General features: G+C 39.7%; 1 protein-coding gene across 1 annotated transcript in view; it reads right to left on the bottom strand.

Moving 5' to 3' along the window:
• Nucleotides 1–852: 852 nt before the first annotated feature.
• MED13 (mediator complex subunit 13) overlaps nucleotides 853–19,482 on the bottom strand; it is a 54,845-nt gene continuing 36,215 nt past the window's right edge. Inside the window, exons 10-30 of the mRNA XM_074160459.1 lie at nucleotides 18,980–19,196; nucleotides 17,992–18,076; nucleotides 17,491–17,612; nucleotides 16,198–16,288; nucleotides 15,811–16,025; nucleotides 15,183–15,379; nucleotides 13,039–13,955; nucleotides 11,423–11,590; nucleotides 10,134–10,357; nucleotides 9,378–9,567; nucleotides 8,403–8,868; nucleotides 7,512–7,731; nucleotides 6,622–6,813; nucleotides 6,249–6,472; nucleotides 5,663–5,805; nucleotides 5,273–5,431; nucleotides 4,997–5,182; nucleotides 4,648–4,796; nucleotides 4,238–4,411; nucleotides 2,956–3,056; nucleotides 853–2,249 (exon numbers count right to left, since the gene is read on the bottom strand). Of these exons, the coding sequence (XP_074016560.1) occupies nucleotides 2,117–2,249; nucleotides 2,956–3,056; nucleotides 4,238–4,411; nucleotides 4,648–4,796; nucleotides 4,997–5,182; nucleotides 5,273–5,431; nucleotides 5,663–5,805; nucleotides 6,249–6,472; nucleotides 6,622–6,813; nucleotides 7,512–7,731; nucleotides 8,403–8,868; nucleotides 9,378–9,567; nucleotides 10,134–10,357; nucleotides 11,423–11,590; nucleotides 13,039–13,955; nucleotides 15,183–15,379; nucleotides 15,811–16,025; nucleotides 16,198–16,288; nucleotides 17,491–17,612; nucleotides 17,992–18,076; nucleotides 18,980–19,196 (4,573 nt within the window). The 3' untranslated portion in view covers nucleotides 853–2,116. The remainder of the gene's footprint in view (nucleotides 2,250–2,955; nucleotides 3,057–4,237; nucleotides 4,412–4,647; nucleotides 4,797–4,996; nucleotides 5,183–5,272; nucleotides 5,432–5,662; nucleotides 5,806–6,248; nucleotides 6,473–6,621; nucleotides 6,814–7,511; nucleotides 7,732–8,402; nucleotides 8,869–9,377; nucleotides 9,568–10,133; nucleotides 10,358–11,422; nucleotides 11,591–13,038; nucleotides 13,956–15,182; nucleotides 15,380–15,810; nucleotides 16,026–16,197; nucleotides 16,289–17,490; nucleotides 17,613–17,991; nucleotides 18,077–18,979; nucleotides 19,197–19,482) is intronic.

Below are 19,482 nucleotides of genomic sequence, written 5' to 3'. Positions count from 1 at the left end.
ATGAGAAAAAGCCTTCTGTAAGACAACGATGTGCTGTTTAATCGGCGGTGCGTTATCGTTATCAAGATACAGGAACGGACAGACCCAGTGTTTAACTCTGTTTATCAAAATACGCTAATTTCTGATTGCATTCATGGTATTTTGAAGAAATGACTGAAAAATTTCATCACCAATTGTACAACTTCTTTATACAAAACCAAAAAAAAATTGCTAATATTGTATATACATGATTCAAGGAGACTGTTTATGTGAAAAAATCTCCGGCAGGTATTTTGCATTTGCAAAACACGATTTTCATCAACAGAGTAAGTTTTGTAAATGCAAGCGAGTTCTTCCTTCTAGAGGATTCACAGCGGGTGCACGAAGGGATCTTAAAACTTGCTCCTTTGAAGGTTGAAACTAGCGAGAGGGACAGCATTGAGACCCAGGACGCGGGGTATCGCACCAGGAGATACGTTTTTAATCTGGCAGTCAGATAAGGAACCCAGAAAAAAAAAAATAAAAATAAAAAAATCCTATGCAGTTGCTCTTCAGCACCCGTAGGGGCTATTTTAGAGCAGCATCAGAACATTTGGCGTGTGCTAGGAGGAAGGAAGGAAGGAAACTACTGAGAAAAAAAATAAATGGTGACTGGAGATAGAGGGAGAGGATCACGAAAGCCTTGTGATTTGTCAGGCCCTTCCTTAGGGAGGGCTCAGCCTCCTTGGCACGCGCCCCGGCCAGAGCCTGAAACGGGGGACACGGGCAAGGCCAGACACTGATACTTGGGACCTTCCCCACAAATGTGCCGAAAATACATTAAAAAGGAAAATGTTCAGGGTTTTTCGTGCTCCTTTTTTTTTTTTTTTTTTTAACTAGTGGAATAGAATCTGAATACCAGAACTCACTGAGAATCTATATACACCACATTTTAGTTAAACACACACCAATCTTAAAGTCAAGATTGACTATTTTTGCATTTGTAAAATGGCTAGAGCTGGGCTAAATTTCAGCCTTACAGGAGACTTTGGATAAGATCAAAGTTTTTTTTCTGTGTTTTATGCCTCAGATTCGTGTTTTATCACAAGTGTTGAAGAGAATAACGCAGTCACCACAGCGCCAAGAATATCTAGGTAACAACAACGCACAATAGACATTCTTGTAATATTAAAACTTGTAACTGGCAACAGATCTGAGAATCTAGCCACAGCCCTGAACCATAACACAAACTTCAACCGAAGAGTTTATTCGTTTTATTCTCACTACAAGTTAAACCACCTACAATATCACTTAATATATTGCCATTGTTACTCTGTAAAGGTGTGATATAAAATGCTGTAAGACCCGGTACCTTTTCAATTTATATAAACACAGTGAACTTCATTACTGTACATGTACTCTGCAACTACAGCTTAGCTGTAAATCCCCCACACACAATGGTATGGACATTAACCCCTCTATCCCCATTAAACTGTACATCAAGACAATACAAATTTACTGTCCCCACCCACCCCCTTACAAAAAAATAATACTCTAAAAGCAACCTACTGCAACTTTTAATTAAGACGATTACATATATTTTAGACCAATTGCTTTAAAGCAAGAAGGCAGTATAAACCTTCTAGGAAAATTTTTATAAAAGAGGTTAAGAAATATAAGACAATTTATACATTTAAAAACTTACAATAAATAAGAGATGCAGGCATTTTTGAATACTAGGTACTATAATCCAATACAAGAACATCTTGATGTTCCGAAGCCATAGGTTGAAACTTATTGTTCCTCATGTTTCTTCTCATCTCCATGCTTTGAATATTCATTAACCATGACTGGGTACTATGGCTCATTACTCTTCACAAATACTGCGGCTGGGGAAAAATGGTTAATTTTGCTACTAAAAATGTTATAATACACTTTCTGATCATCATTCTAAAGCGTCCCCCATAGTCGATGACTCCAAGACAGCAGGGCGATAGGTGCCCCTCTCACAAGTCAAAACAATATTTGCTGGAAGTAACAAGATTCATACCCCATCACAAACAACTTGCACTGAGAAGAATTATAACTTAGTCCTGCAGTGAAATATCCCTTTTCCTCATTTCTTTTTTTTTTTTGTCTTGCAAAATTCAGGTGAAGATCACAGCATATTCATGATAAAGTTATACAACTGATTCAGCACCACAAAATGAATTGGGAGACACGACCGTCTGTCCTGGGTTGCAGGATCACAGGTTAGCCAGGAGAGTGCATTGTACTGTTCCAGAACAAACCTGAAAAGCAAACAAGCTTCCATCAAGCCAACGGATTTTTCTCACCGGTATTTTACAGCCCTAATCTCATACAGTCCAGTTGCTTTGGTATTAAAAACACAAAATCGGTTTTGTCAACATTCTGAAATAACGCGCCTTCAGGATTATTACATTCAAAGCTAAACTTTCTTTCAGTGGAAACCTGTCATTTTAATTGTCTACGTTTAATTAATGTCAAGAGGTTCACACATTAAAAAAAGCCACAAAGAAAAAAATCTGGCATTTTCTCAACAAGTGTCCTACGTTGACATGAGTCTCTCCAGACTCTAGTACTTCAGGATCTCAGTATTCCTGCGAGATTGCCATGCAGGATCCTGGCTTAACTGCAATTACCTCCCACTCATTTATGCACCATCTTCTGTGTTACACCTCAAACTCGCTTCTAGCTTGAGGAATTCACTGTCTTCCAAATATTTTCAGTTGTAATCAACACTGATTAGTTAAAGAAGGGCTTAGAGACGTTTGTTTAATTGCACTGTTCTGTGATACAGCCGTCTTTAAATCGCTGAAAGCGCAGCAATTTGTATTGTCTCTGTGATGTACTAAGGGTATCAGCAGCACAAAGGAAAAACCAACAGCCAGAAAAATAAACGAATCTGTAGCTTCACTGCAGCAGCATTAAAAATGAAACACACAATATTTTTTGCAAGTGATCAATCATAAATACCTGAGCACATCAGAAGTTTGATTAGAATCAAGTGGATGGGAGTGTTTACTGTGGAGTAGCTCGTCTGATTGCACTGAAGGCACGTGGAGGTGCAAAGAGGCCTAAGAAAAGAAGGAAGATGCTAGAAATTACTGCCCAATTCAACTACAGCACCTTTTCTTCCCTCTCTATTGTTGACCTGTACCTTGCAGTCACCTCCTAGTCTCTGACACAAAAGCCAAAACAAATCTTATCCTTAGGCCATCAACAAGTTCAGGAACTATCAGTATATAAAGGAAATGCACACAAATCTCTCAAAAGCAGGAATAGTAGGAATTATTTTTTTTTAATCCCTTTGCTACATTAAGTGATTGCTGAAAAAGCAACTCAAGAGGCCCAAGATGTCTAGTAATAATCAGACTTGGAATTTTATAATTGCTTTATACAGTTGCTTTCCATAAGACTGGTCTATTTATGTTCCACATATAGAGCTGCTTAGGGTAAATAATAAATCCTCTAGTCAAAAAAAATGTCTCATATCGAAGCCATAGCTGAGCTTAGGCCAAGAGGAACCGCTAATCCAGACACAAATAAGGCTGCAGAAGATATATCTGTACCATTAGAAAATAAAGCATAGTATTAGAGATGCTAATTTAAGTCAAAAGTGAATAATGTTAGCTTACAGAGAAACTCTCTGTATTAACGTATAGCCTTAAATGGGCCAAGTATGTCTTGACTGTGCCATAAAAAGATAAAGGGATCAGACAATATCCAGACAGATGACACAATGGCTATCACTTGGCAGCAGCCAACATGGAAACCGTAGCTTTTATGCTTTGTGCAATACATAAAGAAATGTATTTATTTATTTTTACCCAGTGTAAATGAGCTATTACATTACACTTGTGTACTTCCCTCTCCACCACTGGTCCTCCCCACGGGAGTCGGGCATTAACCAGAGATCTGTCTAGAAACTCAACCTGTTCTTAAAAATACCACAGCACAAAGCCAGAAAAAGAACGGAGTCCTGACTACCACGAGGAAACCGTCACAAGAGCAGAGCCCTTCAGAACATTCACTGCTTCCATTAATCATTTTTCTTCCCTTAAAAAAAGTGAACATGAAAAGGCAAAGCTCAAAAACTTAAAACTCAACCTCTCTTCAAACAAAAGCAGACGTATCCCAAGAGACACCCACCAATTTTGTTTTAAACATAGTAGTTCTCATAATTCAGATCCCTGCACAACTTCCTACGACAGACTGCCCGGGAAGACGGCTGTACCGCCTGCTGAACTGAACGTACCTTAAGAAACAAGGGACACTGATTTTGTGCTTGAGGACAGGCTGACCAAAACCAGTCAGGCAACGGACCTGCTTTGGCAGTTGACACAAAATAACCGAGGGCCAGTGGCTGTTGCAGGATATTTGTTACTTCATCATGAGATTCTGTTGAAAGCAATCGATCTGTACCTTGACCCTGTGAAACAACAGGCAATGGTTTAATATCAGGAGAGCGCAAACTTAATAGAAATTACCCGTAGCTTTCAAAACACAAAGCATTTTGAAACGCCCAAGCATTACACGAATCTTGCAAAGACCAACATCCAATTGATTTAAAACATTTCATAGGAACCTTTCATTCCACAAAAGGAAGTTCACAGACAGATAAACAAACAAAGCCACACACGTAACTCTATTTACTGTAGTAGTTACCTTGCCCATATCACCTCCATGGGGGTAGTGGGACCCTGGAGAATGTACAGGGGATCCAGTAGGGGATGCAGGAAGAATATTTATAATATCAGGATCAAGATCATCTCCAGTGTCTAACAAGTCAAAGATTCCCATTCCATCTGCTCCATCTGGAAAAAGAACAAGACCAGTGAATTTCTAGTTTCCCTACGTACGGGATACGACAATGCATTTCTGAAATCAGGTGATTTTCCATATAAATCTTGTGGTTCATTAGAATAAACAGTCTTATTGTAGCGGGAGTGACAAGGCGTTTTTTGGTTGGGTTGTTTTTGTTTTTTTTTTAAACGAGTAAATCCAATCTACTAACCATTGTTTGTGTTAAAGGCCAGATCCAAGTTTTCAGTGGTATAAGTTGACGATGCTACTTGCACAGATGCAGACGTGGGGAACACGAGTATGTGAGTGCAGGATGTGTCCTGGGGGGTATTCAGCTGCGACGTCTGCATATTTAAAGTGGTGCTGCGTCCAAACACAGAGCCGGTCGATACAGAATCTTTGGAAGAGAAATGAGGTGTTTCCTTAGTTTTGCTAAACCCAAGCTATAAAATCCCTTGCCAAAAAAAAAGGAGAGTTTCTCAAATACCTGGCATGATAATGAAGGACCCCTGCGGTTCCATTGCCACCAAACAAGCACTGAGGATGCTGGGAGAGTCTGCAGCCGAGATACCACACATTCTGCACATGTCTTTTAGTCTCTTGCTGAGGGACTGAAGGTTTCGGCGACTCAGCAAACAACTCCAGTCTGAGGAGATAAAGGACACGGGTTTGTCTAGAAGAGCAACGCTTGCTGCAGAACACTTATTTTATATATATAATAGTGTGAGGTGCAAACTTCACGTTTGCTAAGTTTTGAATACACAAAGGAACTCTAAAATTATTTAGGTTTTCTTCCAGGAACAGGGACAGACGCTTCATGTTACTGAAAAACAAAAGCTTCAAATCAAGTTTTAGACTCCAAAAATGCTAACGTCACCTTTTAATTCCCCGTGTCCTATTCTTCCTAAACGGCCTATTACGACTCTCCACGGCAAAGAGCTCATCTGCACAAGTCCCAAGCACCATTCCCAGAGTTTCTGAAGACCAAGTCTGCGGGCAGAGCCCTTTTTCCTCCGAGCTCTAGAATGAAGAAAGAAGGGAAAAGAAAACTGGAACTCATCTGCAACAAGTTTTTATTGCCACATTTGGAACTTCTTTCTTCTATTAAGCCAAACATTCTCAGGACCCAAGAAATGTAGTATTATAGTATATCGATTACAACTTTTGTTTGTTTTTTTAATTAATCACATTCTAACACTGACATCAAAAGCCGGCAAATATGTGAGGAGTATGAACACACACACAAAAACACTCCAGAATCACAGGAAACCAAATAACATAATTCTTGAGATTTAACTCGATATGCACACAATATGGAAAATATCAATTTGCGTTACCTAGTTTTGCAATATAGCGAGTCTACAAAAGTCAGTTATTCCTACAACATCATAAACAAACTAATTCTTCGGGGGAATGAAAGAAGATATACACTCAAAAAATTAATTTAACAGTTTTGTTCTTACCTGTTTGGTACATCAATATTAATTATGCAAGTTTCTAACTGTTCTCCGTAGAGATCTGTACAGGACGCAAGCAGCCACCTCTGATCGTGAGACAAACAGTAGCCCACAAAAAGCACGTTATACTTCTGGCCGGCTTCTCCAAAAGTTTCTCCGAGTTCTGTTTGCTTGTCCTTTACAGGAGCCAGTATAAAAGGAGGGGTGTAGAGCCGAATACACTCGGGTCTCTATAAAGATGACAGAGCAGACAACAAAGTTTCAGAAAGCAAATATTCCCAAGAACTCTAGTTAGTTAACGTGAAAGACGCCGGCGATTTAATAAGCACGAGCATTTCTCTGATGTGCATATTTACACAGTCACATTAACAATACTCACGTCAGGGCTCTTAAGAGCCGTTTCCATGGCTAAACCTGGGCCAAAGCCAGTTAATGTTTTCACGTTGGTGGAAGTTGGAAGAGGTCTCCGACACTGAGTAAAAGCTGAAAATGCCAAAGATTTTAAATGCTGAGTGTAAATCTGCCGGTCTTCATGTTTCACAGGTTGCAGAAGGTACTGACATGGGACAATCTAGAACAGAACAGAGGGAAAAATAAATAAATTACTGTTTCATAATTAATGGTCTTTTTTTAATAGCATTTGGGCGTGCTGCTTTTCAAATTTTACTTTACAACCAAATTTCCCTGGTTCTTTGATATCTCCTACTACTTCTTCCAAACCTATGTGGGATTTCAAGCAATTATTCTCACTGAAATTTTCTTCAGAGAAGAAAAGAATTTGTTTAGAAGAGAATCATGATGATTCCTCTAAAAAGATGCCCTCCGTTAACTAGTTTTGCAGTGGCTGAGAACATTACAGGGGGACGTGTGTCAGGAAGGAGCAGTGTCTAAGGCTCAGCAGGGTCAGGCTGGCAGCACAGACTCCGGTGACAGGACAAGCAGCTTTCCCACATTTCACTCGTTATTGGAGTGAAATGTAACACTCCATTCCTCTGAGACAAGACTGACAAGTTTGGAATCTACTACAGGACTTAGCTTTGGTTAACAACCCCCAAACTGCTCTAAAAACTAGAATCTTAATGATTTAACAGCCGTAGAACTGTAAGTAGTGTTTACAAAGCAAATGAAACTTTCACCTTGAGGGCGTTATCGCCTCCAAAACACAGCCAAAGCCAAAGATCACAGAATTGCCTAGGTTGGAGGGGACCTTTCAGATCAGAGTCCAACCATATTCTTGGTTTGGCATTTTTTTTATACGTATTGGCTCACCTGCACGGAAATTATATTCTTGATGTTAGGAGGAAGAACCTGAACCATCTCTAAAAAGCAGCGCAGAAGTCCAAGTGTCCACAAACTAGATGAGCTACTGTTCTCATCCTTTTTTTCATATGTAAAAGGATCTATTATGTAAACGACAATTGCAGGTGGATAGGTGATAGCGTGTGAATCTCCGTCTGTAGGGACTCCAACTTTATCACGATCCATAGTGCTGGAAATGAAATTGTGAAACCAGTTACAAAAAGCTGTTTTGTCATGATTTATTTTTACTTTAAAACTACGATCAAATTGTCAAAGATAAATCTAAAAGACCTTCGGGTCATGTGTGGTGTAAGAAACAAGAAACAGTCTTTTTATTTCATTTTTATATGTGAGCTTAACAGCAACCCAGTATTGCTTGCCTTTTCTTTAGCCTTCTATATTACAGAAGCTCAACAGCACATAGTTCTATTGCTTCAACTGGGGAAAAAGAATATCTACAAGGTCAGTCTCTCAGTAGGAGCCGTCCTTACTACTATAACTTTGATAACAGAAAGTAGAACTTTAAAATGGTGCCAGTTATCTATTTCTCCCCCCCGTAAAATATAGAAGTGGGTAGTTTTGTGAATTTTTTCTATATAGAGAGAGAAGAAAAAAGAGAAAGTTTATTTTTGTACCACAGCAGACACTGAGATGCAATTAGAACTGCAGCTAAAACTGGAACCAAAAAGTTCAGCTCCACCATGAATGAACTTTCATTCTCCCTAAAAAGCAGTCTGGTGACTAGAAAAGAAATACGGGATTTTTATTGAGGAGATGAGGGCGGCATAAATAGGTTCACACTAGTTGAGCTGAGGGGGATTTTTTTTTAGCCAAAGCAGGTTTGACTCTGCTGTTTGTTACCTTTCAGAAACCTCTGGATGGGGCTGTGCAGGCGCTGAAGTAGTGTCTCCAGACATCCCCGCTGTTTGCAGTGCCGGCTGTGGCTGCTGCCCTCCCGTCTGCCCGTTCTGGACCGTTGCAGCCTGAGCAGGCAGGGAGGCAGAAGTGGTATTGTTCATACTGCTGAAAGCTGGGAACGAAGAGGGCTTGCTTGTTGGTATCCCGCTGCCTATACTGGCAGAAGAGGACGATGGGGCAGTGGTAGTCAACGTTGAATTAGCTGTAGTAGCTGCAGAAGACATGGCACTGGTTGATGTCGCTGTCATGGTGCTACTGGTGGGAGCCGTGGGAGCAGAAGACGGAGTGTTGGGATTTGCAGCGTTCGCTGTGGCTGGGGGCAGAGCGGAGGCCGGCTGGCTGGAGGGAGGGACCAGGTTTGTTTGGGAAAGTAAAGAATTGTCCAAAGGCTGAGAAGCAAGATAAGGACCTAAAACCAGAAAAAAACCCAAACAAACATACATAAATTCTATATGGCAGCTGTTCTTAAGCATACTTCATCTACATAAGTCTATAGCTTAAACAGAAAGAAAACCCTTAGCACGCATTTTACCTATCAAATTAAAATATCTGTATTAAATTTTCAAATTCTAGCACTCTCATAAGACTTTCAGAAATATCCAGAAATCTATTTTTAATTTTTTTTTCAGCCATGTGGAACTACTAGAAATCACTGCTTCAGAACTTAAGTCACCCATACAAAAAGACAATGCAGCAACACCACTGTTCCCTAAAGATATGCCAGACGATAAAACGCCATTTTAGCACGTATCTAAATATGTGGGGGTTTTGGACTTTTTTTCTCCTCCAGCTTAAAACCAAAAAACTGGAACAAACAATAAGACTCAATGAATAAATGCAATTATTTCTTCTCCTTTACTGGAACGGAGGAAGTGGTTAGTGTATGAAATAAACAGTAAAAAAAAAAAAAAATCATACCCAGCTCATATCTGCAAACTTGGGCATAGAGTTTGAGTTTGGAAAATGCTTCGTTGTTGGCGTTGGCTGTCTGTGAGAACCACTCCGTGACCAACTTCTCAGAAAGTTTCTTTGAAGCAGTAGGTCCAACTCTCATGATCCCATCAGGCAACAATTTACAGATAGGTCTGTGCTGACCAAGCCTGCATGACTGCAAAGAAAGCAAAATAGAAGATGCAAGGTAAGGAATGTGGAAGCCTTAAAAAACTGTTAAATATCACACAAAGGAGCACATATAAATATATATAAATAAAGACAGAATTATGATATTCCAAAGTAACATTTAATTCTAGAATACTACACCAGTATGAAATATTTAACAGTGATTTTATGGTTTATTTTTAGGTTTTCCTAAATGCAAGAAAAACAGGTTGATACATTATCTACTCTAATCTTAATCACAAGCCAAGTAATACATGCATTTAATTAATTAATTAAATGTAGCTAAAACAATTAAAGTGGTAATACAGCGTTTAACCACTGAGTGGCGTTTATCAGATAAAGACTCTCAAAACGGCTATTACTGAAAGGAATGGGGAGCAGCATGAACAGCGCTTATCTTCCAAGTGCCCATTCCTAAAATCCTTTCTAGCAGCTTTCCGAGACACCAATCGTTTCCATCATCCGAGACAAGCCTGGTATGTAGTTATGAGTTTATATATTAGAAACAGTCTTTCAAAAATCCGTTTCCATTCTAAACTGCCATAAATAATGTACCTCATATATGGCAGTCAGATCCCTAAAGAAGCTTTTTGCTCCATTCAGCAGAGCCTCGTTCTCCGGACACACCACAACGTAAGCAACGTCTCTTTGAGATCCGTAAGGTTCCAACATCAGCCTTTCCCAGTACGGCAACGCAAATGGAGACAGCACCAGAAAATCGTAATCGTATCCCAACAAAAACGTTGGGATTGGCAGTGGTTCCGGGGACTCATCAGTTCCTGGAAAAGCAAGACAGATTTTCCAATATATTAAGCAGGAAGCCTAAAATTAACACCCTGCTTCTAGGAAACATGGACAGAACAAACACTAGCATTCCCAGCATCTAACAGGAAGTAGCACTGATTATAAATGGAATAGTTCTCATTTTACCAGATACAAATAAAAAACCTCCATGTATGATCCAACCCTCTACAAAAAAGCATCAGCCAAGCATTTTTATTTGAAATCTCTCAGGGCCTCAAGAAGAATTTCTATAGTTGTTTAGTATTTCTATCAGTATCTTTACTGTCCAGGAAGCCTTCCCCACAGAGCCTAAACAATCAGTGATCAAATAAATGAGGGGAAAGAAACGTAAATAACATGTAAAGGACCAAAAAGCAGATAGGTAAAGGACCACAGAAGGAAAAAAAACTTAATGTATAATTACCACGTTCTAAATATAGCTACAAAAGATCTGCTGGTGAAAGGTCACTCTCCTGCATAGTGATAAATCAATCTCATATGCTAATGAAGTCAGTTTATATCTTGAGTGCACAGAATTTACCTTGTACCTGTGAATGTGCATCACGTGTTGGCCACTCCAAATATTTATCATAGACAACACAACGGATAACCTCAGATCTTCAACACAGTTCTGAAACTACCGAGCAATAAAGCACACTTTTTCAAGCATTTCAAAGCTAGCATTTTTAACTATGCTATTTTTAGAGTAATTAAAAAGAGAGTATAAATAAGAGAGCAATTACTCTGTTTTTAACATTAAAGCCATCTTTGCAATTTCAGTCCCTCTCTTGGAGAAGCGTCAGGTGTATATAAACAGTGCAACTCAAGTTTGTTATTTTAAATACGCACATTCCTTAAAACAGCAAATGAATTAAAAATATAGATATTTTCTGTTTTTCTAGAGGGAAGAATTCTCCCCTGTCTAATAGCCCTTGTTAGTTTAAAGAAAGGTCAAATGCTGTTCAGAATTCCTCTAGGCTGAATGAACAGCACCCAGACCCTGGGGTTTGGCGGCCGGACCAAGCAGAGGATAACGGAAAGGAGCCCCCACAGGATTTTACCGTAGGAGCCTCTGCCCGCCATTTTGTGAAACTGCTGCCAGGTGAGGGGGCCTTGCACGCCCCAGGAGCGGACCGTCCGCTTCTTCTGAATCGCGTCCTGAAGAACCGGCTGGAGCGAGAGGAGCATTCGGAGGATGTCCTGGGAACACTGCATGCTCACGTCCACCACTGGAAGGACATAAAAAAACCTGTCAAGGCCTACTGCAACAACAGGGTACGACAAGCCCTCCACAAACCACCCCGAATCCTAAACTGCCTTCATTTTAAACAGAGTCACTCTCTTCTGGAACATACACACACCCAAAGGCCATGATATAAAGAGTTAAAAGCAGAGATTTAGAGTTCTTCCTCTATCCTTCTCAGCCACGTACAAAAAACACAGATGGATATTTTTTTTTTCTGTAGAGCTGTTTCCCCATAGTTTTTTTCTCTTGAAAGCCTTACCAACTTACGATTTAAACTAAGGGGAAAAAAACCCTAAAATTAAAAAAAAAAAACAAACCAACAACAAACAAGTTGTACAACCCTTGAACCAGAGGATTTTCCCTCCAGGTAAAGGAGGGTTGGGCAGACTGCCACCCAGTGCTCACTCCACGAAGTCGAGGGAAGCCTCCACCAGTCACAGCCCATTTCGTGATCTCATCACCACTATGCCATTTCACGTACAGAGCTTAAGAATAAAAAGATGACACAAAATTTGGTATGGCTATAATTTCATAGCCTCTCCATTTAGAAGTATCTTTACGTCGTTTTATCCTAAATACCAAGGTCACAGTAACACCGAGTCTTCTCCTGGGTGCCTGAAAACATGGATTTATCTATAGCCTGGGCTTTTAAATTTAATCCCCCACCGATAAACGGAAACCTACCTGCATTTTACTGTTAGTCTTCCTCATCCTCATTAAAACCTATAAATCACAGCTAACTGCTATCAAAGTTTCATATTTCACTGTTCACCCTGCTAGAGTTGCTACTCAAAAAGACTATTATTGAGAGAAGTATGCAAATACACACAATAAAGGGTATTCCACGAGACAGAGTATCATTAGCCAGGCCTTCGAAGGAAGAATCCAAGGATCTCTGGCAGATCCAACATACAGGGAAGGCAACAATAATGCTTTATTTGCCACACATGCCATTAAACTGCCCCTCCTCCCCCTTAAGGTAGGGGGGGGAAGCCAACTGAATCATAGATCTTGTTTAATTCTGCCACAGTAGCCTTGACAATAGAGTCACCATTTGAGCCACCTACACGTCCTACGTACGCTCATTCCACAGAGCCTCTGTAGATGCAGTCACCAAAAGCTGCTTTAAAAGAATAAGCCCAGTGCAGCGCTGTGGACACTTACTGTGATCTTACATTACACTTCAAATTTATGTTAAGAATTTACAACCGGTGGTGACAAGGCCTACACTCTGCTCGGTGTGCAGTACAGGCACAGAATGGAAAGGGAATGGTTATTGTGAACACCGTTAAAACAGAAGTTTATGCAAGTATGCGGGTGGAAAAACAGTCTTAAGCACCCAATATTCACAGAGGAAAAACAAAGAAAACAAACCCTTAAAAAAACATTCATAGGTGGACAAGTAGAAAATAAGCTGTTCTCAATATTTACCATTTCTTTTTGACCAGTGGTGCAAGCAAGTAGTTTTCACAAGTGCTTCATCAACTTTTCCTCCTGACATATTGTCCATGAACTGCCGTCCATGTTCCAAGGCTAAGTAGCAGTCATTGCAACAATCCCTTTCTTCCACGCGTACCAGGTTGCTCACTGCACCGACTTTGGGAATGGAATCTTGATCTGCTGCTCCAAACGGTGAGAACAAGTTGGTGCATTGATCCTGCAGCAACAGTATTAACTCATCGGGCAGTTTCTCAGGTTCTTTCAGTCCTCCGCTGCCATGTTCAATAGAAGTAGCTCTGAGAGCTTCGAAGCGTTTTTCTGCTTCTTTGCCGCACTCTGTATTACGTCCTAAAATATCCAATTCATCTTCAAGAAACAGGCCGGAACTGTTGCCAAATTTTCTATTCATAACAGCACTGAAACCACAGGTACACCTATACTGGGCCTCTTGTGTTGGATCAGGAATGTAAACCCCAACATCAGCACCTTTGATGTTCATATTGCAAACGCATATGCAGCAGCTGTCGAAGTTACAGTCTTTGAAGAGATTCATTACAGACTCCGAGAGGATGAGATTCACGTAAAGACTGTGTGCCTCTGGAATGGAAGGCACAGTTGCAGGTTCAACAGAATTCAGTGGTCTACACGTCGATGGCGTGGAAGCTGGTGAGTATAAATCAGAGTTCTCATATTTGACCGAACCCTGTGCACTTGCAGGTCCACCAGCTCCACGAGGTGTTCGAGGAGTCCTTGGTGTTCTAGGAGTTGGGAAACGAGGGGTGGAAGGAGAAGGGAGAATTCCAGCTCCACTGTTACTGGGAGGTGCGCTACTTGGTGGCATCCCAAACGGAGTATGAGTTTGTGGCGTGTAGGCGGGGCCATACTCTTGATCCATAGTGCTTCCATCACTAACAGCAGCCACAAGAAGAAGGAAATACTTTAAGTACACAACATACTGAGTTTGAAGTTTAAGTCTCAAATTTCTAAAGAAGGACCTTTCTAAGTAACACTTGCGTTTTTAAACTAGTCTTTCGTAATCACAATAATCACAGCAAGATTTTCATTCCCTAAGGAGCTTCAAGAGCATTTGTTCTAAATGACTTTGCAGGACTCCCACTGACAGCACTGTTAAAGAATCTTTCTCCGCCTCCTTTCATCTTTTCCTTTGCACAAAGCTTCCAGGAAACAAGTGTGGTCAGAATAAATTATAAATTCTGTGGTTATATGGAGTCTAAAGGACACCTTTTTTGTTCATGTTTTATTTACACATTCTGTTGACACACATTAAGAAAATATTCCAGGTCTACCAACAGCAGGTTCAGCTGGATCCATGAGGAAAGTATCACCTGGAAATGTTTAACATTTTCTTTCCTAAGCAGCTGAGTATCTCCAAAGACCTGTAAGGCTAATGAAACCTGGAAACATAGTGCTTATGAATGATCCTAACAGAAGCAATGTCAGTACTTACTGCAAGATTTAACATTCATGTAGTTTTATCAATAAATACATAGCTTCCTTGTTGCCTAATCCATTTATACCAGCTACTATTGCAGAAGAGAAAATAAATAAATATTTTCTTCAAGAAGAACTGCCAGCAAGATGATCACTACCAAATGCAGATGACAGAAATGCCTACTGCAATACTGCTGTTACCAGGCAATGTCACACTGGGCATAGCTTGCAGTCAAAGGAAATGTTTTCCTAGTCCCAGTGCAGCTGAGATTACAGCTATTTAAGAAAATAATTTAAGAAACAGAAGCCCCACCTACTCCCTTACAGTACCTACAACACCACCGCAAAAACAAAGTCCCAAGTTTGCATTTATCTTGATTGTTACCATCTTCATGACTTATTAAAAACTGGACTTGCACCATTAAGCTTCCCCAAGAAACCTTTAAATGAGACAACAAATAAAATGTATGCAGAGGTAAGAAGCTATTTGAGAAGACGGTCTCTTACAGTAAGGTTTCATCATAAGGATTTTTTAAAGGTTCTCATCAGTTGTATAAACACAGTGTGTCTTTACAAATATTTCTAACTACAGATTTACCAAAACCAAATATTTAGGGGTACTTCCTATAGCGTGGATAACTAAGCACCTTACAAAGCTTAACCATTTGCGGCACAGGTCATACCCATCTTTGATGAATGGCATGGCAGGTCCCGGAGGAAGTAAATCCAGCTTGCCCACAGTCCAGCTCTGGCGATAAATGCACTCTTCTGGGAGTTTGATGGGAGGAAGACACTGGCTGGGAAGCGTCTTCAGTGGTGCAAACATGGAACATCCCACTAAAGCTTGACAATTCTCAGGTTTATAAACATAAGAATAATCCTAGAAGTTAGACATGGTAAAGCATCAGCATGTAAATTAGATCACTTCAGCAATTAAAATGTTTCTCAAAAAAAAATGTGACTAGTTCTTTAATACTAAATCCTGATATGGCTGCAAAAGAGAAAGCTAGATTTATACACACATTGCACCCGTGGCTCTCCAAAAAGCAATATGCCAACATAAAACAAACAATGAACTACAATTACTGAAATGCAGTCCTTCAGCTTACTAATGGCTAATTACATATTACTCTTTCTTGAAGTGGTAAAATACTACATACTACTTGCTAAAATGCGCATTACCTACCCTAGTATAATGCAGGGCACAAGTTACAAATTGTACTTTATTTCCCACAGTTCCTATTCAGGATTAAGTAATAAACGGAACAATAATAATTAGAAACATTTATTGGGACTGTCAGCACTACCTACCTTTATTTCAGCAGGTTTGGGGCTGCAGAAACCCTCATCTACTTCAATTCTGAACTGAGCTCCCACACTAGAGCTATTCCCTTCAAGTACTGTTCCTCCAAGTGTAGTGTCCATACTGCCATATTCCTTATTATTCATGTTCATTGGAGAAAATCCCATAATATGTTGTTCCAATGAAGGTGGAGTTGGATACATTTTATGGAGATCTGCAGTGCCTGATTTCAGATGAGAAGTAGGCTTTAGAGCATGAAAACATTTTGAAGTATTTTCTTTTGTCTTAAAAATTCAGTAGAGCAAACGAAGCGTATGTTTCCAAATTCCCACAGCATATTAGCAATCAAATGTTTAGAGCTAGTATTCTACTTAGAAAAAACAAATAAAGCTTACTTATGCATGACAGTGGGTCTAGGTTTCCTGCTTTTGCCTCTTTGCAATTGGATTTGTCATCGGCGCCATTCACTGTTCTTTTAGATCCAGGCTAAGAAAGAAAAGAAGTATTGTAATAAAATCACTTCAGCCATGAGCACACGTTCCTATTTCCTGCTAACAGGAAATTTCACGTGCAGAGGACATACAAAGCTGAGACTTTGTAAAATATTTAAAGGAATTAAAATAAATCAGAAGCCCAATGCTAGTTGTTGGGGTTACGCTCGTCCTCCCTTAATACTTGTAGCTCAGAGAATGCTCTCCCATCAAGTCATGATGCTATTAAAATTAAAGACCAGTTATAAAATAACTCTCAGCCTGTTAGCAGACATATTAAAAAAAAAGCTAAATAGGGCTGCCCACAATCTATCAGAAAAAAACAACCCCCATACACACTCCCAAAGCCACGCTAACATTACTGGTATTACCATATGAACAGGAATAGAAAAGATAGAGAAACACAAATCCTGGAACAAGAGGTACAGGGAAGAAAAGCTGTTGAAATTAAAAGAACAAGAGATATTTTACAACGTTTAGACAGTGCTAAAGTCTACAGAAAATAAGAGTCTTCATGTTTAAGAGCAAATACACTTGCTTTATATAATGATGACCTTTGATGGCTATTAAGATCCTTCAGCCCTTACTCAGCTACAGCTCCCATTAAAGTTGATGGGCATTTTGTCTGGGTAAGGGGATTTGGGATTAAGCACGGAGCAAAGCACAGTTCAGAAAAGACAACTGATTACAAACAGTATTGAAATAGAAACTAGAAAGATAATGGATTCAGAGCTATCGGAGACTGCAAGAGAAACTGTTCCAGGATAATAGCTGCTGCAATGAAGCAGCTTATTTGGCAGAGTGTCCACGTGTTTTAATGCCTCTTCTCTTACAGATGTTTTTGGTTTGTTTCAGTATTACCTCTACTTACTAGTTAAACAGAACCTAGACCATAGGAAAAGAGCACTAGTACCACTGTTGAATCTGTAAAATTATAACTAAAGGTGTAGTCAAGAAGCATATACTGTCTGGATAGTAGAATAGAAGATCAAAAGCTTGTTTGTATCAAAAATATGACTGTATGAGTCAACCAGCACAGTACATCTGCTACACAGGAGCCACAGCACTTGCTTATACGCGCGTTTTGAACCTCTCCTACAAATGCCAAAAAAACCCCAACCCAAAACCACAAAAAGACGTATTTGCTCCGTGCAGGTTTTTGTCTGGCAGCTGCCATTACTTTTGCGCATCACTTACTGTGAGTTCGTCTTCATCAGAATTGAAGAGATTGTCAAGGTCAGTGTAAGAGACCACTAAGTCTGTTTCGTGGAACAGGCTAGTTGATGCAGTGCGAGCGTGAGCAGCAATGCGTTGGGCATCTAAAAAGAAAAATAAACATTAAAACCACTGGCAATATATATTCATTTAAAAAAAAAAAAAAAGAAGACGTCTTAAAAACTATTTACACAGCTGGGAAAAAAAAGAAAAAAAGACGGGGGAAAAAAAGGTACATTCCACTCAACTATCTTACACGCAAGTGAGGCCCCTTCAATTTTATAACCTTTGGATTTTATAGTCAACATTTATTTGCAAGGTGCAACAAAGAAAACGTGTTCCAAGCAGATTCCCAATTCTGAAGGGACACAGAAATACAAACCATAAAGTATAAACTTAGTAGCCTATTAATGATCTCTTGAATAGTCAATAGATTCTAACATAGCACAATTAAAAGAAGAGAAAAAAAAGAAGTCTCTTTACCTTGCTTGACAGAAGGACTAAACAGAGACATAGCATCCTCTCCTTCATGGGATAACACTGTAACACTAGATGTCCCATCCTCAGCCTATTGAAAAGATAGAAAAGTTTGCTTCAATTAACTGGGGAGGTGGGGGGCATTTTATCTCCCTAAAGAAATTCTTGTACGTATCAGAAATACCAGGTCTTTACGAGCCTTCAACTCAGCTCAGCAAGGTGCAGTCTGGGGTCTGCTCAGTGGTACTTGCTCAGGGAGAAGGAAGCTTGAAATACAGACCACATCTGGCAACACATGGGTAAGAATATGAATCTTAAGTTTTTGTGTTGGGGATAAATTTAAAAAGCAAGCTGTGGATTCTCCCTACAACACCTTATTGATATCAAATGCTATACATTAACTGTACTAATTATGGAATTAAACTCTCAATACCAGAAGTGCAACAGACACAATTAGTCCTAATAGGCAAATTTCATATACAAGTTCCCAATACAGTTCTATTTTCTCCATTTTTGGAGGGTGTACTTTTGTTTTAAGTGGTAACCTCATGTAGTTGGTACTGGCTAGAAGTGCAAGAAAAAAAAAAATTCAATTCACTGCAGAGGCAACTAGTCAGCGTTCACCTCACCTGCCCCCAAACCTCTCCACACCTGAACAAAGCACTTGCCTTGTTCTTCCCCCCTTCCCCAAGCACCTGCAATCGCTCATTTCTACAGAAAGGCTACTGAGCCAGACTGGGTTTTGTTCTCATCCAGCAGGGTTCTCCCAGTATAAGCCATAAACCCTGATGGAATAGCGCCACCAGGGCACTAAAAAAAAAACGTTAGGTGTAGTTAGAGTCATGCTGCATAATTTCATTGATCATTTCTGCCAGAATACTTTCTTTTTTTAATATTCTTCTAAATACACAGAGAATGATTTAAATTGTATTTGGTGACTACAGCAATTTGTTTTAATCTCATCACTGATTCGTATCCTCACTCCTTTACTCACCTTGTGTTTCTTCCCGACTTCCCTCTCAATGTTCTGCCTGTCTTTTTTACTGTCAGGAAATAAGAATTCCACATCACCATCAACAAAGGCATAGGGATCGATTTCAGGTTCCTGGTCAGCTTCCGTCGCTACTGCCGCTAGGTATTGGTTTTTACTCTGATACTGTTGCACCAGTTCATCTGAAACCTTCAAAGGTTTCCTACATTGCACCATTAATCTGAACAGAAGAAGAATAAAAATCACAAGATATTATTTATCATTTATTAGGTGGAAATATTTTTGCTATCACACAGCCTTCACAAGAACAACTTCATCTTCCCCTTCCCGCTTTCTTCCTTTCCACCTCAGCTTCAGAAAACTTTTTGGGAAAAAGATTAAAACATTAGTCATTTAATATGACCTCCTTACACACGTCAGATCCAGCAGCGTGATTCATTCTGCCCATGTCTCCTCAAGCACTGTCAATTCAGATAAAGATTAGTAATGTATCGCAGGTCAGAGCT

This window comes from Numenius arquata, chromosome 18 (genome assembly GCF_964106895.1).
Source record: "Numenius arquata chromosome 18, bNumArq3.hap1.1, whole genome shotgun sequence".
In the NCBI taxonomy this organism is placed as follows: Eukaryota; Metazoa; Chordata; class Aves; order Charadriiformes; family Scolopacidae; genus Numenius; species Numenius arquata.
This window is presented reverse-complemented; position numbering and strand designations above follow the sequence as displayed.